Source organism: Rhipicephalus microplus, chromosome X (assembly GCF_043290135.1).
Source record: "Rhipicephalus microplus isolate Deutch F79 chromosome X, USDA_Rmic, whole genome shotgun sequence".
Lineage (NCBI taxonomy): Eukaryota > Metazoa > Arthropoda > Arachnida > Ixodida > Ixodidae > Rhipicephalus > Rhipicephalus microplus.
In genome coordinates, this window is record NC_134710.1 from 41,705,286 (window position 1) to 41,732,777 (window position 27,492).

Genomic DNA, 27,492 nt, shown 5'->3' on the forward strand with positions numbered 1-27,492 from the left:
GTGGAGCGGTACCGACGTTATTTCACGTAACGCTGGAATGTCAGCGTTCGCCTGCCAGGCGCTCGGCCAACTCCTCTCTTATTCCTACCCTACAAGACTGGGAGGCCATGCTGCACGATGAAAGCTCGAGTGGCCAGCGGGCGCTGGTTCGGCGGGTGCGGGACGCAGCAGCGGCTGTTGGAGCTCTGGACTGAAAGCCCCACTTGACATTTTTCTATGATTGAAATAAAAAGTTTTTCTCTGCTAGAGAAATGTCCGACCGTCGCGGACTAGTTCGAGATACCACAGAGCACTCTGAGTACACTGCTGAAAAACAAGGCAGATAACAAGGCAAAGGTGGCGGAGCATCATACTTCGGGAGCCTGTCGTGTGATGGCGGAACTTGCAAGAATCGGTGAAGGCGGCTATTACGAGCGCTCAGACGACAAGTTTCGCGAGTTGTTGTCTCTCTTCCCGGCAGCTGTTCCACACGAAGTGTCTGTGGACGATTTCGGCGAAGCAGACTGCAATGTACAGGCCGTGGCGAGCCTTGCTGATGAGGACATATTAGCTATGGTTGCACGGACCCAAGATGCCCAGTCCGAGAGCAGAAATGACAAGAAGGATCGTCTGGGCGAGGCACTGGCTACACGCGCATACTCCACCGCGGAAGCGGTGGCAGCGTTCGGCCTCCATTCGCTGTAGTATCGGCGAATGTCTTCAACTTCATTTAAAAAATAAAGAAGCAGGTCAAGCTAAGCGATTTCTTTTTCATCCAAATAAAACATTCTGTTGCGACATGTGTGCAGAATTAGTTGTCATTCTTGAATGCGCCTATTGTAGGTGATAGTCTGCTACAAGTAAGCTCTTGGGGCTTATATTTTTTATATCGAATTTTCGATATATCGAACTAAATCACGATTCCCTTCGAGTTCGATATATCCGTGTTCGACTGTATATAGAAACACGGAATGTATATATATAGCCTGGGTGGTTGGATATGCACTGTCAAAAATTGCAACCACTGCACTTCCGCGATGCGCTAAAAACCACCAGAGTCATTGAAGAACTCTGGATTGTACACAAATATTCACTAGATGTTTAAGGGGAAAAAAAATAAGCATGTTTTTATAGCTGTAGCATATCTCACAGTAAAATCAGCATGCAGTCGAATTTCTAGCTTCAAGGCCACATTCGACTCTAAATGTCATTGTATTAGAGCTTTCCCGAATTTCCTACATCACTCTAAAGACGTATTCAACCTTCACGGCTACATTTAATAACGTTTCACAGCTCCGGCGTGTGCCGCACAATCGCAGCCCCGCGGCCGCTCCGATGCCCCACCTTGGGCGAGGGTGCCTCTAGCGGTTGCTCCTGTCTCTGTATCAAATTTTTGCTGAAGCTTCATGACCAGTAAAAGTATTGAAGGACTCTGATATGACTTTCAAACCACAACATTACTCATGTAGGTAAATTTGTGCATGTTTGTTTTGACCACGATTTTGGCTTGGTTTGAAGGCCTTGTAATCTGGCCAGAACTGACATCAGCAGAGGCTTACTAGGGTATGTCGTGCCTTTTATTGTTATTATTGGTACTAATTTCATTATTCGTCCTCAGCTACACACTTATTGCTGGTAGCTCGCGTTTCAAGAATAGCATTGGGCATTTTCAGCTAAATTTCTCATTTCGGTTTCTTGAGAATATGGTCTTAAATTCGTGATTATTTTTTATCATCATGTCCACACATAAACGTACCTAAATGTAAACAAAATATGTAAATGAAGCTTACATGCTGGCATTCGTGATTCACTTATGGATTCGAGGTACCTGTTTAGATCTGACAGATTCTTTCTTGTCCTATATTTCTCAAATGTCAGCTCTTTAAACGCTGCACCCAGTTTTCATTGCAACCATCTGAAAACTTCCGTCGAGCTCCAAGTGTCAAAGTCCAGAGAAGTAAAACAACAACACACGTGCTCGTCAAGGGAAAAAAGAAAGAAAGAAGATTTGCAGTGTGGCTTCCTTCTTGCCGATAGTTATAGCGCTATAACTATCGTCATGCCATACCAACTAGCCCAAGCTGCCACACTTCGTTCTTGCGACATTGTCGTTAATTGTTGTCAAGGCAAGGGGCACAGAATATGCTGGTAGTAGTTATTCTTTTTGGCTGAAAAGTATATTTTAGAGGTGTGCAAGTTAAGCGGGAATGCAAATCAATAGTGTGTACAGCAGTCCATGTCAATCTAATCCAATCCAATTCACATCCTGAGCAGCCCAGGCTGTAGCCATTATATAGAACTAGAATATACACCAGTGGTGGAATATACTCCGGCCGGGCTCCCGTGGTCCCCTTTTACACAGATGTTGGAAAAGGCACCATTTCTAGATTTTATAGCAGTTTTGGCTGTATTATCGGACTATCGCTGGCTCCTTCAATTTTCAGCTGCGGTAAATTTCGACTCGTGAGTTTCCTTCCTGGTTCTTCCGAACATCAAACAGCCAGCTTGTTCACTGCCTGGCTGAGATGTTTTATTTCGGCCACATCTATTTTTTCATATCTACCGCACGCGCTCAGAACACTCTGAGCACGTTCGGTAAATATGTTTGCTTATTCTATCTTAGCGCCTGATTGAAAAAAAATTTGACGGTCATGGAATTTGCTTTTAATCATCATGGAAAACCTGGAAAAGTCAAGGAATTCGAAAAAATCAAAGTGGTAGACAACCTGAAGGGTTCACTAAGAGGGTTTATTTGTTTTGCTGCCACGTCGTGCTTAAAACTGTGTATATTGTTCCCTCTATGGAATTTCCCTAAGTTGAGATGCAGTTTGACAATTTTTTGACACAGTAAAACACATTTTTGAAATTTTCGAATGAGTTTTCTAGGGTCCCTAGTGATGCCTTCTTTCTGGTGATACTTTCTCCTTAATTTCATCCTACAGTCGAATCTTATTAATTCGAACGTGCTTAATTCGAACTTCTGGTTAATTCGAACTCACGATGAGGTCCCGTCAAAGCTATGTGTATTTCAATGGGCGAAAACGCCCGGTAATTCGAACCCGCAAGCACTTGCGTGGGTTAATTCGAACATATCACGCTCTGAAAATGCTCTCAGCATCCCACCCAAACCCTGCGGCGGCACCTGCAACACCTCAACGCCGCGCGTGAAGGAAATGAAAAGGAAAGAAAAGGCTGCGGTGGAGTGTTTGCTCTCTCTCAAATGCCAATCTGCGACGCGCCCATTCAGGCTTTTCTCTTTTCCATCCCTGCCACGTAAAGACCCTTCTCCTTCCAACGCTGCGCGCGAACAGAGAGAGGAAAAAAAAGAAAGCTGTCGCTGGGATGAATGAATGTGTGGTTGAAGGAAAGAGAAAAGGCACTACCTTCTGCAGCCCTTGCCCCTTGTGGGAACATGGTTCTGCGCCTTGAGAAGGAAGGGGGGTCTCTCACACGCTGGTGCCATGCTTCCCCCTTTGCCGTCCCTGCCATGTAATCCTTCTCCTTTAAACGACGCGTACAAAGACAGCAAAAAAAAAAAGCTGCTGTGGAGTGTTGGTTTTCTCTCAATTGCTGATCTGCTTCTCTCCACGTTTCTCGTCACGTGCTGACCAGGCTGCGGCTGCGTACCGGAGAGGCTCCGCTGCGCAGTCATTGTCGTCGTCTTTAGAAAGTGTCGGCGCTGGACATTTTCGCACGTAACCTCTCTTGCCAGGAGAATGCTGAAGCCGAAGTAGAAATGCTTTGCAATCTGCGTGCGAAATCGATTGACTCGCTGCTAGGCAAACGTGTGCAGATGTGCATCACCGATTACTTCCAATTAATATCGGATGTCCTGCGATTTGTGAGTAAGTAAGTATTCTGAAACTTCCCCCTCGTGTGTTAGCTCAATCCACATGCACCACTACATGGAGAGCTCTCCGTTTATTTAGCTTTCATTAATTGAAACTTCTTAATTTGAATAAATTTTCGGGCTCCTTCAAGTTTGAATTATCGATATTCGACAGTAGTATTATAATTGACTGCTCAGGGCCAGCTAGTCCTATTTGTAATATGCAGAGGCTCTTGCTTTAAGCACTAAGTATGAAAAGGCCCTGCTGCAAAATAATGGCTATGATGTCTGTTCAAGCTGCAAGAAAAAGTGTAAAGCTTATTTTTCAACACTCTTTTTAAGCGCCATTACTTTAGGAACACTTGTTCCTGGCCTGATTGTCAGATACTGAATGCACAGTTTTCCACTTTAAAAAAATGCACACTAAAAGAACACGATAAGAACCACGACACAGGCAGAACTTTCAAATGAATTTATATTTGTGTCAGGACAGAAAAAACATATACTGAAAATTCAATGCATGTGCCTAAAGTGGCATGTTTCATGTGTCTGGAGCGGCCTAGCCAACAGGGCAACCAACGCTCAAGAAATCTAATGTCTGAAGAGAGTAGTTGTAATGATGCTTATCCTGCTTATGGTCTTTTAAGTGAAGTATACTAAGTGAAAAAACGATCACTTGTTCTTCCACATAATAATGGAATCGTTAGCTTTGTGCCAGGCCTTACTTATATGGCTTTAGCCGTGCCACCTGAAGCCTAACTTGCTCTTCAAGACTAAAACAGTTGTTAGGATTTGTCTAGGCGATTGATGAATGCCTGGGGACGTGGAAGCACCATTACTTTAGAACTTATTTTTGGCCTAGTTAGTGAGATACTGAATGCATAGTTTGCTGCCAAAAAACAAACTGCACACAAGAAGAAGAGGGGGACGACAACACGGGTGACACTTCCAGCCATAGCTCGGCAAAATCACTCAAGAGTCGACTCAGTCGGACTCTGGCGACTCAGATGGTGCTGTGAGGCTGAGTCTAAAAAGTCCCGGTGAGTAACACTTTGGGGAGTTTTATTTAGAGTAAACCTGCCCGAGATAAATTTTAGTGAGTCTGAGCTCGAGTGAGTCCGGTTTAAGAAAATTTCGCAAGTCTAAGCCCGAGTGAGCCCCAAGCGCAAAATATCTTTTTAGAGTCTGAGTGAGCTTCACATTTATGGACCAATGTACAGTATAACTACACAACTTCAGCCTTACTATCAGCCTTATGAGTGCTCACCTTTATACTCACGGCACCTCCATGTACTTCAACAACTTGCGTTCATATGCCTGCTCATTATTTACTTATCAGAGACTTGAGTTACGAGTGAGCGAGGTGCGTTGACCTCCCCTCCCCAATTTCTTTCACGCGATGTTCTTGATAAAAAAAAATCTCTTGAATCATCTTTTTAAAATAAAATATACTTACTAAGTTGATACGACTCATAACTTCTATGTAAAAGTAGAAGTACAAAAGAGCTCACTAAGAGCTCCCATTAGGTGAGATTGTTGTTAATAATCATAGACACCATGGTCCAAAAAGCCGAATATAGGCTTACGAACCTGGAGTCGACTCCCGCAGACTCACTGAGATTCATATCGGGCCGTGAGTCTGAGTGAGCCCGAGGGTGTAATATTATGGTGAGTAGTTTGAGTCTGAGTGAGTCTCGTTGAATAAATAGCTGTGAGACATAGTCCAAGTCTGTCCACTTCGGGAAAAATTTGGTGACTGAGTTCGTGTGAGACCTAAGCGCAAAATATATTTCATGAGTGAGTCTGAGTGAGCTCCAAATATTTTTGCAACCAATTCTTCTAACTAAATTTCTTTGTGTCAGGACACAGAAAATATGTACTGAAAATTCGGTGCGTATGCCTAACCCCTAAATACAGAGATGTTACTTGGCTCGTACTTGACTCAAGACAGCCTTGCGGCTCGCCATAAATCGTTCTCGAACTTGTGGACGACTTGAAGGCAAAGTCAGGACAAGTCAGCTGCGGGACTAGCTTGAAAGCGACTTCATTCTAACATGGCCACCTCTCAAAATAAACATCGCGTGGACATTGACCGCTTTTGAGTTTGCTTGCCACGCCATAGACCTATAGCATTTTCTGAGGCGCACTGCCTGGCAAAGATTTCTAGACCCGCTTTATGTGATTGAGGAAATCCGATTGAGTTGTACGTCGAGGAACAATTCCACGCTCGATACAGATTCACGAAGAACGCCGTACAGCAGCTGCTGGCTATGTTGTCGCTCCGTGAAAGTGGGGACAACAGAGGACAGCCTGTACCTCTCATGTTACAGCTACTGATGGTGCTTAGGTTACGCTCGATAATATGCTTGAACTTTCTAGAAAAGGACATGAGGGATGTAGCATGAGCCCAAAAATGTTTTTCTAGAATACGACATTTTTCGTCTCTTTCGGTGCAGCTGTAGAGTAATGACAAAAATTGACTCGGCGCTGTGTCTGTGTGCCTTGTCTATCCTTTCGTCCCGTCTAGGGCGCTGTTTCTTGCTCATACAGGCATCATTTGCAGCACAACGCTACGAAAAGTTCCACAAAAAAAGAGATGTCTCTAGCATGGGTTTCCTGACCATGTGCGCCTCCTTTCACCATCATGTAGGTGACATTGCTGGACCCCACAAAACAAAAGCTTTTGCTCCCAGAACTTTTTGCTTTTTATTTTTGCATATAAAACTGCAACCTAGCCCACTACAAGCATAGCATGTCCATAGGCGAACAGAAAGGCGAATACCATCACTTGAACTGGTATAGCGCATTACGGGGAAGAAGAAACGGCCGAGCAGACCGACACAAGAGGACAGAGCGCTAACTTCCAACTGAGCTTTATTGTCAAATTGCATCAAATAAGTAGACCGGCGCAAGCATACAAAACCACCCTAATGCAACGACAAGATAACACACAACATCACACCGTCACATATCACACATTCATAGGCGGTTACTCTGATTAAGGAAGGCCATTTCATGTTCAGATAAACCCAAAGAAGGGGCGCTAATACACGTGCTGCCAGCTCTTGCTATACAATGCGCCTCTATAATTTCTCGAGTTAATTGTGACGGGTGCTTTTTTATCACTTCACACTGGTCAAACATGGGGGTACATCCACAATCGCGGCAGTGAATTCCAATGTGGCCCTGGATTGCTTTGTGAGCATTATAATGGTGCTCTTTTAGCCTTTCATTAAGGCATCGAGAAATTATAGAGGCGCATTGTATAGCAAGAGCTGGCAGCACGTGTATTAGCGCCCCTTCTTTGGGTTTATCTGAACATGAAATGGCCTTCCTTAATCAGAGTAACCGCCTATGAATGTGTGATATGTGACGGTGTGATGTTGTGTGTTATCTTGTCGTTGCATTAGGGTGGTTTTGTATGCTTGCGCCGGTCTACTTATTTGATGCAATTTGACAATAAAGCTCAGTTGGAAGTTAGCGCTCTGTCCTCTTGTGTCGGTCTGCTCGGCCGTTTCTTCTTCCCCGTAATGCGCTATACCAGTTCAAGTACGACGAACCAACTCGCCCAATCTTCAACACTCGTGAATACCATCACGTTACCTCGCAAGCCAGATCAGCACAAATACACACCGTGGCAATCGATTTAAAAAAAGATAACAAAATACTGACGACAAAACCCAACGCGACATTTGTTTCGCCTCCAAACAAGCAAGCGTGTAGAAACGTGCCGCACTTGGACGTCCTTTAGAAACAGCGGACAAAGGACATTTTACAGAATCAACACTGCACATTGCTCCAGCGGCGGGCACCACGTGCCACTCGGTAGCAGTAAAATGACAAAAATATGCTTGTGGCACTTTGTTCTTATAGTTATTTTGAAATGTATGATCTTTTTTTGCTGTAACACGTGCCTTATGTGAACAGCTTTATTATTAACCTCGTTACCAGGTGAGCAACGTGTTTCTGCATTGAAGCTCGTTCTTGACTTGACCAAGCAATACAGCCTGAGCAACTATGAAACGCAAAGGCCGACTTGCGCGTTTTCAAGTCTGGTGCTTGCTTTGCACCAACTTACTTTTAAGTCACATTGAAGGCGCGAGCCAAGTAATATCTCTGCATTCAGAGGTAAAAACGACAAACCTAGATAATAGGGTAATGAAAGCTCAAGAAATCTAATCTCCGAAAAGTACAGCTGTATTGATGGTTTGCTAGTGCACAATTCACCCCATTCCTGAATGTAAAACACTTTTAATGATTCGCGAGCTGTTTTTTCGTTGCTCAGATCAAACCTTAGTTCTCACTAGCAGGCTGTGCAGTGTGCAGGCAAATATGCAAATTCCTTTTCTTTGTTAACATTCAGCTCATGTTTCCTGGTTCATATGTTGACACTGCGTTCAGTCGGTCCAACAGAAGACTTTCCACAAGTGGGACACATCTTGTACACCACTCCTATCTTACATCTGGTATACACAGTACCAAACCTCTTGCTAGAGATAAATGAAAATTTTATTGTTAAAAATAAATTACAATGTGAAGCTTAGATACACAAGATTGTTAAAAGCAAGCTGCATTGTGGGAACGCACAATTAATCACATTTTTTAAACCTAACTTCACTTAGTATTTAAAACAGACATTCAGAATTGTGGTGCAGCGAAAATGACATCTCGATGTGGTTTTCTTCAAGAGCTGTGTTGGTGTTTGCAACTACCAGTAGACCTCCCTGAAAACGAAACATATTTCGGGAAAACAAAGCCTACATTTTTATTAGTAAAACAAACTTCCATTCGCTAAAGTCCGTAGGAGACATTCAGATTAGTTGGGAGGAAAGTATGCTAAAGTTTAATAAGATAGAACAATGGTAATCGTAATGAATTTTTATTATAAGTTGCGCTTATTGCCATATGGGGCCATGCGAAATCACAGTGTTTACACTGTACCAATGTGTTGTAAGAAGCTATTTCTTTGTCACTGCTGTGTCCCATATTGTTGTCTTATAGAGTATAACTAGATGTGGCAAAGGTTTCGTGTGAAGCAAAGGGGGAGATGCAAAGTGTGCAAAGTTGGTGTGCCTGCAAGAGTCATAGCTATGGACACAGTGCAATACAAGCACAGGGGAGGTTTTCACAATAATTTATTGATATGTGGGGTTTAACGTCCCAAGACCATTATATGATTATGAGAGACGCTGTAGTAAAGGGGTCTGGAATTTTATACCACCTGGGGTTCTGTAACGTGCACCCAAATCTTTGCCTCCATCGGAAATGCAGCCGCCGCAGCCGGGATTCGATCCCGCGACCTACGGGTCAGAAGCAGAGTACCTTAGCCATTAGACAACCGCAGCGCGGCATGTTTTTACAATGACACACCGAACAAAGAGAAGGGTGTGTATGCAGAGCTTTGTTTAAACAATATGTTTCGGAAAAACATATCTGCTGGAATGAATGCTTTAATGGGATGCTTTGGTAGCGTGTCCCTAAATATGTTCATGCAGGCCTGAGAATTTTTTCTGCTCGGACAATAATATTGTATATGTCAATTCAGCAATGGAAATACTAATGGCAGGCTGGTGTCTGTCCTGGCTACTGCAGCACAGTGGCTTCTCTCAGCAGTAACCAAACTCGCCTTAAGAACGCCAGCCACCAGTCAAGAGCTGACAAAAAACAAGCTTCAAAAAAAAAAGTAGGAGCAGCTAAACCAAATAAAACTCAGCTCATGGCATCTAAGAAAGGTCCCAGCTATGAGCTTGGTGGCCTTTAATGTACCCACAGTTTCCAATGATGTATATGACATGTTCCGAAAACTTGTTTTTCTCATAACTTTATTTTTATTCTTTTATTATACAAAAATTCATTACTTCTAAATGATCCTATATTTTTCAATGAAACTTCCCATGCTTCTTTATGGAAAATAAGTCTATGCAATGAACTAGGATAACTGAAAAATGCTGACAACTGTTGATGTTATATAAGGTTTCGATTGAAATTCAACCATCTGAAACTACCGAATTTTGGGTTTTTCACCAATAGTATGCTTAATATTGATGACAGTGCAAAGATTCTAGTTCATTGCACAGTTTTATTGTACAGCTACATTGCTGTCAAGCAATCTTTGTTTTGTGTAAAAAAATCGGTACTTATTGCTCTTCACGTGATGGGCTTATATTTTGGGTAATTCCTGTAATTAAATTGTGATCAGTTGCACTTTCCTTGCTCAATATATCTGACGTGTGTTCTTAAACAGCCATTTTTAAGGCAAATAAAAAACAATCAGTTTAGAATCACTATCTAAAAAGATTTCCTAAAAGGTGACAGTATACTTCGACTTGTGGCAAGTCTTTATTGTGGACAAACTGGGCACCAGGGAACATGAGCAAAATTTAAACAAAGAAAACAAATTCACACATTTTCTTGTGCAATCCAAAGCCTGCAAATGTGAATTGCTGTTTAATAACGTGAAGATCCCGGGTAGGAGCAATAAGCAAACGGCTCGTGGATCTTTGGAAGCATCAGAAGCTGGGCAAATTGTGCATTAGCAAACAGTCATTACAATTTTACTTCTGGAAAATTAGATTCTTCAGCGTCGGTTGCACTGTTAGCTAGGTTTATGGCTTTAGGAACATGCATTAAGTTTTCCACGTAGATTCTTGGTGTCATGAAACAAATTCAGTTACAAATTCAGTTAGAAGTGCCACTCATGTTGACTTCCTCGTCTTCCTTTTGGATGCATGTTTTTTTTTATTGGCAAACTATGCAGTCACCATTACTTTAACTTGGTAAAAAATCTCCACAATTTAGGTGATTTGATTATTGCCTAACATAGTCAACAATCTCTAATGTAGGCCTTCAAGCAAAGTGACTTTGAAAAGGTGTTCATATACCAAAGGATTTGTGACAATGTGCCCTTACGCACACAATAGGTCACTGTTCCTACTTGTACGATATAACTATGTATAGCAAAATACAGCTGGAAGCTTCGCTCGTAGATGTAGACTTTATCCTCATACCAGGCCACCAATACTTTATCATGGGAAAAAAAAATATCTGCAATTTAAGCGAATTGATTATTGCCTAGGGACGTAGCACCACTACTTTAACATAGTCAACAATCTCCAATGTAGGCCTTGAAGCAAAGTGACTTTGAAAAGGTGTTCATATACCAAAGGATTTGTGACAATGTGCCCTTACGCACATAATAGGTCACTGTTCCTACTTGTACGATATAACTATGTATAGCAAAATACAGCTGGAAGCTTCGCTCGTAGATGTAGACATTATCCTCATGCCAGGCCACCAATACTTTAACATGGGAAAAAAAAATATCTACAATTTAAGCGAATTGATTATTGCCTAGGGACGTAGCACCACTACTTTAACATAGGCAATAATCGCCAATGCGGACCTTCAAGCAAACTTACTCTTAAAAGGTGTTATGTCCCCCTACATTCGATCTTCGCCTAAGCACAAGTTTGCCTTCACAGCTTTTAGGCTCCTTCCGCTTTTTACAGCATGCTCTCCCCGGTATACCTTCTTATGTCAGCTACCTTATGTGTATTGATTAACTTTGAAAGCTCCACCAGCTCTATTTTGTCTGTTGCATTTGAGGCTTGCATGGTTTCTCATCTCTTAATGAGATTTTTCATCTCCTAAGATAGTTTGCCATTGTCCTGTCTAATGACTGTACCTTCGACTTCGCTGCACACTCTTGATGATACTAGTCAGATTATTGGTCATTGTGTTAATGCAAATGTCGTTTACCTCGTTTAGAGCCACGAATATATTCTGAAGAGAAACGGTTCTTTACCTCTCAATGCTACCTCATTCATTTGCTTCTAGCGTATCAGTTTCTGCTGTTGCTTTTTTTAGGTCTAGGTGAATTTGAGATCTTACTATTCTATGGTCACTACATAGGATCCTGCCAACCATTTTTACATCCTGTACAATCTCCCGGTGTGCACACAGAGTAAAGTTTGTTTCATTTTTAGTTTCGCTATTTGGGCTTTGCCAAGTCAATTAACGGTTAGCCCGTATTCTGTAGAAGGCATTCAAGATCCGTAAATTATTACATTCTGCGAACCCAACTAATAACGTCCCTCTGCGCATGGTCTTTCGCTTGTTTCTTGCCTACTTTGGCATTAAAGTCGCCCATCAATATAGTATACTGTGCCTTTATTAATTGCTGACTCTACTTCTTCATAGAAGTATTCAGCTAAATGATTATCATGACTCGATGTAGGTGCACAGGCCTGTACCCGCAGTTCGTCCTGTACATTTTTGCTAAACTTAATTAATTAGTATACTTGGCACAATCTCGGTGATGCTATAGTATTCCTTCGTGTTGCCAGCGATCTTCTTGTGGATAAGTAACCCCAGCCCTAGTTTTCTTCCGTGAACTAATCCATGGTTAGCATAGGACGTGTCGGTTCTTCAGCACTGTGCAAGCTTCATGTGTCCTCCAAGTTTCGCTGAGCCCTATTACATCCCATTTAACGGCTTCTAATTTTTTTAATAGCACAGCTAGACTCTCCTCACTAGATAGCGTTAAACGTAGCCAAGCTCAAATTCCAGTGGTCACTGTTCCTAGTTGTACCACCTGATAAAACTATGTGTAGCATAAGACAGCTGGATGGAGACTTTATCCTGGTGCCAGGCCTCACAGGTAGTGCCACAGCGAGTGCCATCGCAACTTCACCGAAATCGTGCTGACATAGGTGATGTCAGCTTGGTTAAATGCTTCACCCCCTTGATACTGGCATTCGTGGTAAATTTAGAAAGAAATCAGCACCATATAGGTGGCAACATTATCTTTATTTTATTTCACAGACTTACTTTGTCTATTGTAGTTACGGTGTGGTAGTAGCACTCCATTCATAAAGCCATTAGCGTCATGTAGGTTGGAAACACCAAAGCTTCTAGTTCATCGAGCTTCTAGTTCTACTGTGTACTGTTTATTAGTAACATTCTAAAGCTATTTATGAAGCGAAACATTGGTGATTCCTAGTTTTTCCATACAGTAATGAGCATTTTAGCAGTGAATTTTAACACTGGTATTTGGTTCTGCTGAAGTACATTCTATATAATTTCTTTTTCAGGCATATGGTTGGAGAATCAAGAGGCGTACAAAATCCGATGTTGCTGTAAGCACACAGAAGACAAAGGCCACTTTGTTTGCATCACATATTTTATGTAACTACATTTTGTTTTAAAAATGTGTTCACTTTTGAGACTTGCGATGCAAACTTGAATGCTAGGTGTGAGTTCAAATAAAAAGTTTTTTTTATGAGATGCAATGTAAAGCTTTAGCACAAGTTTTGCTAGAAAATTGTCATTTTTAGCTGGGAAGGCCACTTTGGTTGCATAACAAATTTCATTTAACTACAGTTTTACAAAATGTGTTCAGTTCTTAGACTTGTAATTCAAGCTTGAAGTACAGGTGTGATTTCAAATTTATGGGAGACAATGAAACTTGTTTTCTTTAAAAAAATGCTATGTAAAGCTTTGGCACTAGTTTTTCTAGAAAATAGTAATTTTTGGCTGTAAAGATGAAAAAAAAAAAAGATGGTAATAGCATACACACACACACACACATATAAACACACACGCTGCTGTTGAAGTGCACAGGATGTCAGTTTTATCGGCACTAGCGTTAGTACACAGTTATAAGACTAGAAAGTGTCCACGGCGGCAGTATAAACAAATGTTTTTGACACTTCAACTCAATCATGGCCAATGGCAGAAGCAGCAGTACTTGGCAGGTTCTCAATCACAGGCATCTATGGGCCCTTTTGCTACAAGAGCTTGCCACCAACTCTTGTCTTCTCCACAGAAAAAAAAAATGTTGGTCAATAGCCATGAACTATTTCTTCCACTACAGATGTCACACGGCAGATGAAGCATGAATTGCAGACGCGCACCAGCTTGTAGTAACCATAGCGAGGCAGTGTTATTGAATGGGCGCTGCACCGGGAACAGAAAATCTGCACAGAAAATGCACAGAACACTCTCAGTTGCTCCACCAAGCAGCAAAGATGTATGAAAGTGCACTCCTCTTTCTATGCACATTTTGACCCACCTACCTTTCCACACCTTCGGCAGTGATGCCTGTGGTGCAGCAGTGTAAAGTTTGTATTACAATCCATGCAGTTAGATGTGAATTCATCTGGCATTCGGACTGGGCTACCTGACGTGAAAGTTGCACTGCTTATACCCGTCACATCGTAACTACCAAACCCCCATTACCTCTGTTCAGCATTCAAATTCCTAATGGAGCTTTACAAGAATAGACTTTTTCACATCACGTGCATGCTAGCAAAATTAGGGCAGGAAAGTACACCGTGCATGTGTGTCCGTCTCGCACGTGTTTAAGCAAACAATACTGTACAACACTGGCCGGTGGCGGCTTGGAGAGTGTTCGTGTTCTTAGTTTCAGTTTCGGTTTTGACTCTTTATGTGGCGCCTCGTGCAGCAGTGATATGTATCATGTGTATATATGTGTAAATAAAAGAGTTCGTGATGAGCAGTGGGACAAGGCAAACGTTCATTTCGCGCTCTGCGCCCGCTCATGTGGTGGCTTTCTGGTGTTCCCGCTGGCAGCAACGGCAAGCTTCAGTTCAGCGCTTCTTGTTCTTCGTCAGCGCCGTGGCCATGAGCCAGACACGACACAACAATTACAAAAACGATTTTGTTAGTGCGGTTTTCTTCGTAGCAGTAGCTATGTTGGAATGAGAGCGCTCCTTTAAGCCCAAATGGTCATTAATGAACTCCCTTTTTCAAAAGCCCCATTTAACTTCCATGGCTTAATTACCACATCTCCCTTGACAAAAAGATGAAATACTGAAATGGGGTTCTGTTGTGGTCGTGTGACAGTGGTATTAGCTTTTTTTCCAAGAAAGCGGTCGTGCAACACTTTGTGAACATAGCTAAAAAATGTTGTCAATCTGTAATCATGGCTCCGGTGAACATACGAGCAAGAAAAAATTCCTTGCTCTTTCATTCATAATGTTGTCCCCAACTATGCAGCAAGCGGTCCAGACATGTTGAATTTATAAATTGAACGCTGGCAGATAGTCTTGTAGGCCGCAGGTACTGCAGCCAACACGTGAAGTACTAGCCAATATGTTCAACGAAGAAGAGGAATACATCAAGACCATGATGCATGATGATTTAAACTTTTGTATGGCATATTGCCTCCTTGTCAGTTCTTTAGCTTCAAGTGCGCTTGTAGCGATGAAAGCGGTGGCACGCTTATACTTTAGAGATTCCAAGAATTTTCGCAACAAATTTGCTAGGCAGCAGTGGCCACTAGTAAGTTCATTATTTTAACTTTGGGAAGGCATTACAGGTCTTCTTTTGATATTGCAATTGATACAAACCGCAGATGAGTTTATTTACACTGGCAATAGTATTTTCAATATTTATGCCTAATCGGTTCGCAGTCCTTGCACCAACAAGGTGCAAGGTTAATTTTTATTATTTACATATTGAGATGTGTCGGCATTACTAACATTAACTTAACAGATATGGACGATGACATCATTTTCAAATAGGCCATGTATTGGTACAGTTATACAAGGCTTCATGCTTATACTTTTGAGTTTATGCTGTGCTGAATCTGGCATTCATCCCTTAATGCATTCCAGAATCTATGTTCAGGAGCTAGAAATGGCTATGAGTTTCCAAACTGCACAGAAAAACTCGGATGTCTGCACATTTCATGCTACACACCAATATGCCACATCTATCAAATGCCAGGGCTGTAACGTCTTACGATTAGAGACTGGATTAAGGCAAATGTCTGTCTTGTACCTTGGGTTCCTATTGTGCCATTTTGATATATGAGCATGAATTATAGGTTAAGGGGAGATGCTACTCGAAGACACTTTTTTTTTATATTCACCCTAGAGTAATGAAACTTGAGCTGTTTATGGAACTTTTTATGCTGGTTTCAAATATATAAATAGTTTTTTTTGCAAGTTACACACGTTTAGCTCTGTAACATGACAAAGTGAAAACCTTAACCCTTTTGCCCCCCCCCCCCCTCTTTTCATCCCCAAACTTCTGTAATTTTTTACCATTCATAGTTCATAATGCTTCAAGTAAAGTGTAGAGTGCAAATAACTAATTAGGAAGCACATACAAAATATGTAATACCCGTGAAAAATAATAGACATAAAAAGTCTATATTTCACCTACTCTACTAAGGCTATACATACAATTGTTTTAATATACAATAAAATATTAAGATTTAAACAAGATAATTGCATTTCATGCAGATCCGAGCACTAGAAGTGCCCCAAAAAAAGAGGGGCACATTGGAAAAAATGGTAAAATTTGTGTTTTGAGAAAAACAAGTTTTAAAGTTAAAATTGAGTTTTTATTTATGAAAGATATCAATAAATCAGATGAAATTTGGACACCAAAAAGAACAGTCATTCTTGTAGTGGCCACTGCGACTAAAATATGCCAGCACCATGAGTTTGTCTCCCTCGGCTTTTTCGAGCTGACTCCTCAAAGACATTTCGCTCACAGACAGGGCCATGAAATGCTTGCCAAACTTCCGCTCCATCTGGTAGAGCCATGTGCCAAGTGCAAGCTAGGAAGAAGTTCAACAGGACTGCGAAATCCAAACTAAGTCCAGTGTCATGCCATTTGGCAGCCATGTTTGTGCCACATATCGTCGTACATAATGGCAATGTGGTCCCTGTTAAGTTCTCTCACTGTGAGCTCTTTCGACTTCTCAAGATTGGCGCTGACCTCATCCATTGCCGCATCACGAACTTTCCGGCTGACGGGTGTGAATTACTTTTGATGCATTGGCTTTTGTAAGCCAACAACTGCCGCAAATCGGACCACCCGCTCGTAGCCTATTCCTACAGAGCGCGCCGCACAATGGCTTTCACTTGAGCAATGCCTTTTTTCATTCATAACGAAGATAACTACATGAGAAAAGCATTGTTCAGCTGGTGCTCGACAATACATGGACCCCGCAAATAGGTTTCACAGCACATACCGGCGCGCAGCGGCCAATGGCGGTCCCCGATTCGTACTATGTGATAAGCCAGTCGCGGCGCTCAAAAATCGCGCAGACGAGTGCTTCTTTTTATTATTTCTTGTGCTGCATCAGCGAGAGAAACTGTTGTTATTTGAAGAGTGAGGCTCGACTCTTCGACTCATGCGATCAACAATGGCGAGCGGCGGCGCATTATCGGCGGCAAGGTGCTCGAAGACTGCACACTTTCGACCTTTTAAGCATCTTGTGCTCTTTGGATGCAATTTTAAAGCATTTCCAGTCAAGTCTCGACCTGTATTATTTTTTTCATAACAGTAGAGGTACTAATCTTATCAAAACAGGTGAAAATAAAACTCGGTAATTTAGAAAAGAAAAAATTCACGTTTTTCGACCTGCATCTCTTCTTAAGAAGGGCTGTTATAGTGCCTATAAACACCTATTTTCTAAATCAGCACCTATATGAGCGCTAGTTAAGCCCAAACTTTGTTTTTGAGCACAGTTTGAAACCATTTATGTAAAAAAGGCAACACTGATATTTCCAAAAACTATGAGATTCAACGAAGTTCTCTAGTTATAGCAACTTCCGCAAAACAGCCACTAACTGCGTTGAAATAGCGCTCGCTGGACACCATATGTGAGCAATTGGAGGAGAAGCATGAGGAGTGCAAAAGACACTATTTCTGCAGCCGTAAGTGGAAGAACATCTCAGCGTCTGCAGGGGAATGAGGAGAAAGAATTAAAGATGAAATAAAGAAATTAAAGTGGCGTCTATGGCCGAGGACGTAGCGATCGTCTTCTACAGACAGCTGTACAGTGTCCTGAAGGAACTGAAGAACTGCCCTGAAAACCTGGGTGTTGCGGTGGGAAAGGAACGGCTGATTTTTCTGTGCAGTCGCGGGTAGGTAGAGAACATGAACTGCCACTCATGGAATGCTCATGTTGATTCAGTGGTAGCCATCGCGACCCTAATTGCTTCCCTGCTTTCTTCGGTATCGAGGTTAGAGGATCACATGATGCATACGCACCAAGAACATCATGCGTAAGCAAGATCACTCGCGCATGACGTGCCCCAGTTTACTCGTGCACGTACGCCATCGATGTGTCATTTAGGCGATCTCTATTCCGTATTACCCATTGCTGTGGGATGGATCAGTCAGTGCACATACTTTTGGAGAGGCTGGCATGGATCATCTATCGTGACCGCGATGCACGACGTTCCTCTGCTGAAACTGAGGTGAGAGACTACACAGCAAACACAAGCTAAGCATTGTCAGGGTTGGCGATGGCAGGATGCAGAAATGACGAGAAGACGAATGCAAGCAAAATAGGGTAGTAGTAGTAGTAGTAGTAGAGGTAGTATGTGTGGTTTCACATGAAAAAAAAAAAAAGCTATATGATTATGAGGGATGCTGTAGTGGAGGTCACCGGAATATTTTACCATCTGGCGTTATTTTACATGCACTGACATCGCGCAGTACGCAGGCATCTATCTTTCCGCCTTCATCTAGATGTGACCACCGCGGCTGGAATCGAACTGGCGGCATTCGGGTTAGTAGCAGAGCACCCTAGCCACTGGTCCACCAGGATGGACGCGAAACGAGGGCGAATTAGCATATAGCATCTCGCGGCCACTGAAAACAAAAATAAAAATAATGACAAGCTGACATTTCGTTTGTATGTTTTATTATTTTTCTCAGATTTCGTTCACTATACTCATTTTGACAGGGCAGCACAAAGACACAGGGAAAAGAAAGACATAGAGACAAAGAGCGCTTCTTTTCCCTTTGTCTTTGTGCATCCCTTTCAAGATGATATGAAGCAGCTCGCCCAAACTAATGTACTCCTCATTCATGCTACACAACAGAACACACAAATTACACATTCCAACTAGAATAAATTCATGTGCAACGCCCTTAAAGAGGTACCATTTATAATGCACGATATAATCAGGAGATGAAACATTTCTCGTCTGTTTTGTTTAAAAATAGCTAGCATTTAACTAAGGTCTGATGATGAGTGTATGGTGAGCAATGTCTAAGCACCAATGTCAACGTAAAGGAGCGACATGAAAACAGGACCATTCCTTACTGTACGTCACTTCCTTTATCTTTGGGTGCACACCCACGAGAAGGGCAAGTGGCATTCAATAGAAATTTAGCATTTTTCTGCGACATGTAGCGTTGCGAATCTTAATAGGCATGATCTTGAGTGCCCTGTGCATCCATTACGCTTGTCAGCTCAAAATTCCAAACCTAGTGAAGGGTCCTCTAAGCTGTTCTCTGACAGGGGAGAAATCGAGCGTACCTGATTAGACCTGGCATCCCACCTTTCTGGGGTATCAGTGGTCTGGTTATTTCTCCTGCGCTGCCCTTCCCAGCCAACACAAAAGGAAAAAGACCCAAAAGAGTGTTAATTGGATGGTGGACACTTGACTCACAATGCTAGACAATAAAATGAAGGACCGTATTCTGTGAACCACGTGAGAAATGAATACCTATGTTCAACCGTTGGTGCCTTTGTGCTACCTTAAACATTTTTTTTTTTTGCTTCTTGTCATCGATACAAGTCACTGACATCTGATTTAAATTATTTCAAATTTTTGTAGAAATTTATTGTGCCTATATTTATAATTTTGAAGGCCTAAAACGGTGTTTTACCTGCCTCTCTTTGCGACCTAAAACACACTTTCTGAGTGCCTAAAAACCCAGCTTCTACTTATAATGGTCTAGAAACAGGTGAAAATTTTATTATCTTCACATATCTGATAACTGCCATATTCCAAATGTGAGTGCAGTAAGAAAATGCCGTGTACACCTATCCACCCATGCATAAATAATTTTAAAACAGCCCTTTACAATTAAAAATTTATTCCCATTTGGTTATGACCAGCATAAGATAAACAGCCATATTTAATAGCACTATAAAAAGTAAGGTTAAAAACAAATTTACTAGCTAAAGGGAATCAATCGCATTTGAATCAAAACTTATATAATCTTGGACAGGTCTGCAAAGTTTGACCCTTTCTTTTTCCTTTTTTGAAGAATTTTACAGAAAACTAGCAATTTTGAAAACCTGCTGTTATTTTCAATACTTTGCGCTACTGTTGGGTAAGGGATGCAGAACCTGCAACTTTACGTAATTCATAATGGCCTGCATGACCATTAAAAAATTTGAAGAGACTTTCAATGCAACCATTCTAAAAAGTCAATTTATAGTGATTTTAAAAGAACCCTTTTAACGCTAAACTTGAAAGTCTGTTTAGTCAACTCCGTGGCTCATTTACAAAAAATCACAAAAAGTATGCAAAATGAACAATCTGCATCAACTTTGCATCAACATAAAGAGCACACTTGAACCTCGTTATAAGAAAACACTGACATGTAGCAAATAAATTGAGAGCTACCATGATATTCATTGTCTGTAACTAAATTGTTTAGTTTGTGCAAGATTAAAAACACGAAAGGTATCGAAAAGTATATTGTAAGACAATTCCACATTGCACATTTTTTTTAAATGTGGTTCTTGCATGAAAAATTTGGTTAGAAAGTTCAAGTTGTGGAATTTTTTTTTATTGTAGTTGTACCTTCTCATATTTGGTTCTAATTTGAAATGCCACAACGGCACAGGTTAGGTTACAGCGTTTATGGTGGGTTTGAAGCATCGAATAATGTTTTCGTGCCTAGTATTCATGCGTGAGCTCGATTGTAATTTGTTTGAGCAGAATTTATCACTACTGTTTCAACAAATTTAGAACACAAAGCAGTAATTTTTGGTCTCAACAATACTCTATTACAACAAGGTCGGACTGCGAATAAGGTTCACAATTCCTGCAGACAGCCACAAACTTGCCTCTGGGTCCAGATTCTTCAGATAGTTACAGCGATAGCTCATCAAGCAACACCTCCTCGGCACTGTCCACTGAACGGCGGCCAGAATTACCACGCTGCTCTTCTTTCTCCTTCAATTCCACAGCATTGACAAATGAGAGTAAAAAGACACTGCTTCGCTCAATAGGGCCCTGTCAAGTAAGCAATGCTCCATCACTATTCACCAGGGCATTTTAGAAAGACAAACAAGTTTAGAAAAAAAACGAATGCTGGGAGGTGAATGTGAAACAACAGTATAAATCTTGCATTTCTCCTTAGAAGAACACAACTGAGAAAAGTGGCCTTTTGCTGTACTCACTCGCGATGTGGAACAAGAGAGACATTAGAAAATGCCAGGCTTGCGCGGAAAGCCCACAGTCGTAGCGAAAGGTGGAAACTTTCTTGGGGCAAACTCTCATTGCAACATCTCTTGAGGCTACTATTACAAGTACGCTTGTAAGGTGCCCACTATTACTCCATCCATTGAGTCATTGGCTGATGATGAGGAATTATGACTCAGCTCTTTGTAGTAGAGTGAAAGCTTTCAACTGGCCACTAATTGTGCAATTCATATTGTGCCATGCCTGGTTACACAATTCGCATTCTGCGACTCCTGACAGTTATTTTACTCTTGTACCACACAGTGGTGGTCCAACTGTGCTTCACTTGCGCACATTCCAGCTCAGCGTGCACCCAAGTTCACTAGTCCGCCTGTTCACATGACATTGGACCGTTTATGGCCCAAAACTATTGGTTGCAACAAACATAGCTAAAGCCTTTTCGTAATGCCATTGATGCACTGACTCCATTCCAGCAATGCACTTTTCCTCATTACTATATTGAGTTTAACCAAAGTCTCTACGCCACCATGTGTGTCTGTTAGCAAGCTGTTCTCTTATTTGTTAGAGAACTTGCGATAACACGTATAAAAGTTATATTTTTTATAAGCGAGTCATTCTTCATACCGTATTGTAGTCATTGCGGCCAAACGGCAACAGTTATCGGCAGTGTGTGCTGTAAATAGTGTCATCACGCAAATGAACATTTTGCAGTGCAAAAGTTTGATATTTCGCAAAGAAAAGTTCAAAAAAAACATGCCTCTTTATGACGCTGCACAATGTTCTTGGGCATGCCCATTGTATAGATAAGCCCCAATGCTCTAAAGAGCGTGTCTGGCACGATGAGCATGGTGTGACTGCTGCTCATGTATGTCCGAACTCTCATCGCGCATCATGATTGCAAAAAAAACGTGATACCGTGGCAAGCCGGCGCTCATATAGCCACGCAGTCAATCGACAAAAAGGCCAAAGTCTTACTCGCTTCCAAATCTTTCCAAATGATTCCCTCCTGCGCTAGTCGAAAACTACGCCTGTGAGTGTGCTCAGTACAACCACCGTTTGTTTGCCAATTGACAATTAAGCATTGTGAAGCACTGCCTAACTACAGTGTGTGACGGCTTCATTATGTCCAAACATTATCACAAAACTGCAAATTAACAAAACAGACTGGCTCTGGTGGCATTTGTCCTCAGCACTTGCTGAACCTAAAACGTCTTCCGCGACCTAGTCTTAGGATTCCTGTCAAAGGCGGATTCAAGGGGTCTGTAATTGTTTCTTCCGACCGCGCCACATCTTCTCTGCACTTGCCATCTAGCTTTTGGAATTTTTGTGCGTGCTCTTCTTAACAGTCACTGACACATTGCTCAGTTTCTCCAAAGTAGAACATCCCACATGACATGGCAATGGAATACACTACTACAGTTGAACATTAAAGTGGTGTACCCCACGTTGTAGAATTTGGGCGCTGAGTCAATGACCGTTTGGCTGAACATGCACGAAAAATTGGAAAAGTTAGATGACAAGTATGCACATTTCATTGTGCATATTAGTAAGTGCACAGGAAGTGTGACCCGGTTTGAAGAGACGACAATTCTAGTTAGGAGTGATGACAGGACAGCACATATTATTTTAGAAGCGTATCATATTAAGTAACTTGATAACAAGTGCATTAGTGCCCCACTTCTTGCCCCCCTCGATGTCGAGTTTCATCTGCTGGATGTGGCTGTCGGGTCTTAAATTTCAAAAGAAAAAATCAACAAGCACGCGTCTCTTGAGATCATTCATTCCTTGCTGGCATTTTGCATCATTGGTGCTGCACTCCATGAAACCTCTTTACCCATCCTCCTCCCTTTTTTCATGCTTCACTCAGGCATATACAATGTGTTTCACTTTGCCATTAAAGATCACCTGAATGTAAGCACCTGTGTGTCCGTGTCTTGTGGGTGTGTTTTCGCGCTGTTATTCTCTTGCTCTACAACAAACAAACTCGCCCAAAAAACAGTTTTGATGACAATACATGTGCTGCATGAGAGGTATGATGCCATGTTCATCACCAGCAATCATTTACACAAATATAGTACTTCACCGGTAACACAAGAGTGTGATGCACTACTGTGACATAAGTAAATGCTTGATTCCTTAAACAATAAAGTGGTCTCTGCAACACGCTTGGGAAAGAGCAATGGCAAACTAGGTCTGTCACTACTATTATGGTCTTTGAAGCCATAAAGAGCACATGATTTCTAGAATAAGCACAATAAGAAGCTAAATATAAATTTTGTATGTCTGATACCACTACTAACAAGCTCCATGTAAGTATCCTTTCAAGTACCGAAGAACATAAGCTTTACTGTCACTGTTAACATATTAGCTCTAAGTTTGATCTAAACGTTCCAGTTGATGCTCTGTTTTTAGATTTTGAAAAGGCTTTCGACAAGGTGCCACATCAGAGACTGCTTTTGAAACTTTCTCGCCTACATTTTCATCCTCTTGTTTTTGACTGGATTCGTGTATTCTTGACTAATTGAGAGCAGTTTGTTCATACTAACAATCATTCTTCAAACAGAAGCCCTGTTCGGTCTGGAGTACCCCAAAGAACCGTCTTGGGCCCACTCCTTTTTCTACTATACATCAATGATCTCCTCACCAACATCTCATCTAACATACGCCTGTTCGTAGACAATTGTATCATTTATCGCTCTATTCGTAGCATTCATGACTCCCGATCACTTCAAGAAGACCTGGATAAGATCACTGCTTGTTGTAGTGAATGGCTCATGTCGCTAAACACTACTAAAACAGTGCTCGTTTTTTTCACCAGCTGAAGGAATCTCCCTCCACCACAGTACCTCTTCTGCAAGGTTGCGATTTTTCCTGTCAAATCATGCAAGTACCTCAGCGTCACTATCTCCGGCGATCTTTCCTGGTCCTCTCACATCACAAGCATCATTAACGAAACTAACCGCACATTGAGATACTTTTGAAGGAACTTGCGTCTTGCTCTCCTATTTGTCAAATTGTTAGCTAATCAAATATATGTATGGCCCAAGTTAGAATACGTATGCTCTGTTTGGGAACCACATCAAACTAACCTTATTGAAGCGCAGGAAGCAGTACAAATCTCCGCAGTTCGCTACATCTGTTCAGATGTTTTTTTGCACATTAGTGTTAAAAAACTAAAATCTAAATCACATCTTGATAACTTTGAAGTAAGACGCCTTAGGTCTAGATTGTTCCTTTTTCACAAATTTTATCATTCCTTTCCTAGCACTTCATTAATCTTGCCTGCTCATCGTTCATCCTGTCACACGATTCACACCAAACCGGTTTACCCACCATCAGCACAAACCGCTGCACATCTACGCTGCTTTTTTGATTGATATGTGGGGTTTAACGTCCCAAAACCACTATATGATTATGAGAGACGCCGTAGTGGAGGGCTCCGGAAATTTCGACCACCTGGGGTTCTTTAACGTGCACCCAAATCTGAGCACACGGGCCTACAACATTTCCGCCTCCATCGGAAATGCAGCCGCCGCAGCCGGGATTCAAACCCGCGACCTGCGGGTCAGCAGCCGAGTACCTTAGCCACTAGACCACCGCGGCGGGGCTACGCTGCTTTTTTGTCAGCACAGCAAGAGACTGGAACCATCTACCCAGAAATGCCGTGCTCCAATTCAACCCACAAGCCTTCAAGATGTACATCGAGTCATTGTCACTACATAACAGCCCATCCCTCATGTAAAACCCCAAGCTGGGGCATTTGAGGTATTAATTAATTAATTAATTAATTAACAGCTATGTCCATTAATACATACTGCCAACATAAGCCCACCTCTGTGTCCAAGGAAATGGAAGAGTCTTGCTTGGATGAGCTGTTCATTTCAAAGACACACTTCAGTATGTTTCTCATCTCACTGGCAAAGTTTGTCTACAGTTGGTCAGCCACATTATATGTAAAAAAAATTGCCACATGATTGTTTCATATGTATTCGATACATCCCAAAAATTCCACTAGTCATTCAGGAGTTTCTTGCTTGTTTTTTTAGTTTTGTGGGTACAACATTTTTTGTCGTTTGCCAATACATCACATGATTATTTGCCCAACAAAAGATCTGCTTTCAACTCATCAGACATGTCTTGCATCAAATTCATGTACACAGCAAGAAGAAACTGCTCCAAACTAACCTGTGAAATCACAGAGAAGAATTTCTATAGAATATGCATTGAATCCTACAGTAATAATCATGAAATTCAGTTAGCTCACTTCCCCTCTAATTGTTAAGCTTGTCTTCTAATTAGGATGAAATATTCATCGGCATGCAGCCTCATAAATTGCCAGTCACAAATGTAATTAAATATATTTTAGTGTGTGAAGGCATCAAAAATACTACTGCCCTGAAAGAATGAAACATGTGGAATCTTACAGGCTTGTGTTTCTTTCATTGCTACACACAAATTCTAATTAGTTAAGACTAATTAGTCTAAAAGCATTGTTGGTTTTAATTAATAGACCCAAATTTAGTACCATTCTAGAATACTACCCAGTTTTCCTGAGAAAGCAATAACACAAGCATAAGCTGAAGGAAGCCATCAATGCTTGCATAAGTCAGGCACCAATGACCAGCACAGCATCAAGTGACTCACCGAAAATGCCTACAAAGAGTCTATGAATAAGGTCAACAGTTCTCTTGAACCTGCAACGAAGCTCATTGTGAAAGGCAATTTCAGAAGCCTGTAGAGCCAGAGCTATTTCTTCATCATTGGGGTAATCAGAGTTGTAGGAACTGGTGTCTGTACTTTGGTAACTATGGGGGCACACAAAATGAAGTGGGAAAAAGAAACAAGCAGAAAATGTCATCAGGTTTTTCATAATATAATCCTATAGATAAGCATACCTTATGTACTCCCATTCAGCCCTTGAAAGACTTGACAAACTTTTTCAACTTGTGCATGGTGATGGCAGAGAGTGCTCTTCATTCTGGAGCCGCCAGATCTGTGGCACTAAAGGCACACGATCAGACGCGGTTGATGTTTTTGAGGATCTGCGCAAGCATGGACCACACTGTGATTCGAGTCATAACTTGCAGTAGTTTCATTGTCAACAACATTTGGTTGCTGCTTGTGTGGCAAAAAAGTGGCATTCTGAAATGTACACTGGGATGCCGCCACAACTTTCCAAGCTAGTGGACTGGAATGTTTTAGAGCCCAGAACTCTTTGGTCTCTAGACCAAGCTCGCAAATATGCTTCTGCATCTGCTGGATAGGCTCACTCTCTGAGTTTACACCAAGATTGTGGTTGTAAATGTCTTTGATTAACTGCTTACAGCAATTGTAATTGCTGTAGAAATATTTGACACACACACTAGAGTCCAGTCCTATATATTAATCTGTACCAAATGAGCACTGTTTTGATGTGACACATGCTTTAGGCTCTTCAAGTTGGCATAAGGTTTTTTCTAGAAGCCACAGCTCTTCTCGTGACAAAGTCCACAGCAATTCCCTGAAAGAAAAAAAAAGCTTTAGGCTGTACATAAAGACACAAAACGTACAAGTAACACAAAAGTGAGATAGTGAATCAGTCTGGATTAGTAAAAAGTAGAACGATAACTCTATAATGTTAATTTCACCATCACAGATTTATTAATGAAGCAGATGTTCAAGGCGACACTTTCATTTTTAAATATTGTGCCAAAATCTCCATGCAAGATGTCACCAATTTCGCGTACTTTTCATACTTTTGGTGACATTGGCTGAACAAAATTTTCTGAAACATCTGAGAGGACGAAGTACTTCATTTTTACTGATCAAGAACTACGTGGAACCTAGCAGATGGCGTAAAGGTCTATGACATCATGGCATGTGGTGCGGAAATTTCAAAGGGGCTTGCCAAGCATCTCCTCACAGCAAGCATGCACATTATGCGATTGGGAAAGAGTAATTTTCTAATATGAAGAAGTAGTTCTCTTTAGTGTCCCTTTAAGAAATTGTGAATGTGCCTCTCCATGAAACTTGACAAACCAGGTCACCTTTTAGGGTAAAGACTAACAAAAATAAAAAATCGGGCATTGGGGCATTTATTGTGAATGTAAACCAACAAAACAGTCTACTGTTTGTCGAGTTGCTTTTATAGCTGCCATACAGGTTTACTTCGAGGATGGTTGATATCTGAAAGAAACATGAACTTTTATAAAGCCAAATCAACGGCACTCTCAAGACGTTGGTTCCATAACCAGTATGCATATCCTAATTTATACAAATGTTTGTAAACATCGTTCACTATATATATAGGTGAATAAGAACAAGAATATTCAAATTCACAAAGGGCTGTAAGTAGAAATTTGTAATTATAAAGAACAGCACAAGCAAGGCTGTTTGAGACAAATATCCTGTTGAAAGGTCATTACTGCCATACATGTAAATACAATAATATTATGATGTTTTACAAATTTATATGGGACATTTTTTTTT

At 41.4% G+C, this 27,492-nt stretch overlaps 1 protein-coding gene across 2 annotated transcripts in view; it reads left to right on the plus strand.

Annotated features, from left to right (window-relative positions):
• Mms19 (MMS19 nucleotide excision repair protein) overlaps positions 1–27,492 on the plus strand; it is a 252,136-nt gene that overhangs the window by 147,232 nt on the left and 77,412 nt on the right. The window contains exon 25 of one of the 2 annotated variants that reach the window (XM_037426865.2): positions 12,901–13,091. The exons of the other annotated variant lie outside the window; for it this stretch is intronic. Within the exon in view, the coding sequence (XP_037282762.2) occupies positions 12,901–12,949 (49 nt within the window). The 3' untranslated portion in view covers positions 12,950–13,091. Of the gene's footprint in view, positions 1–12,900; positions 13,092–27,492 lie in introns of those variants that run through there. 2 annotated transcript variants of the gene reach the window in all.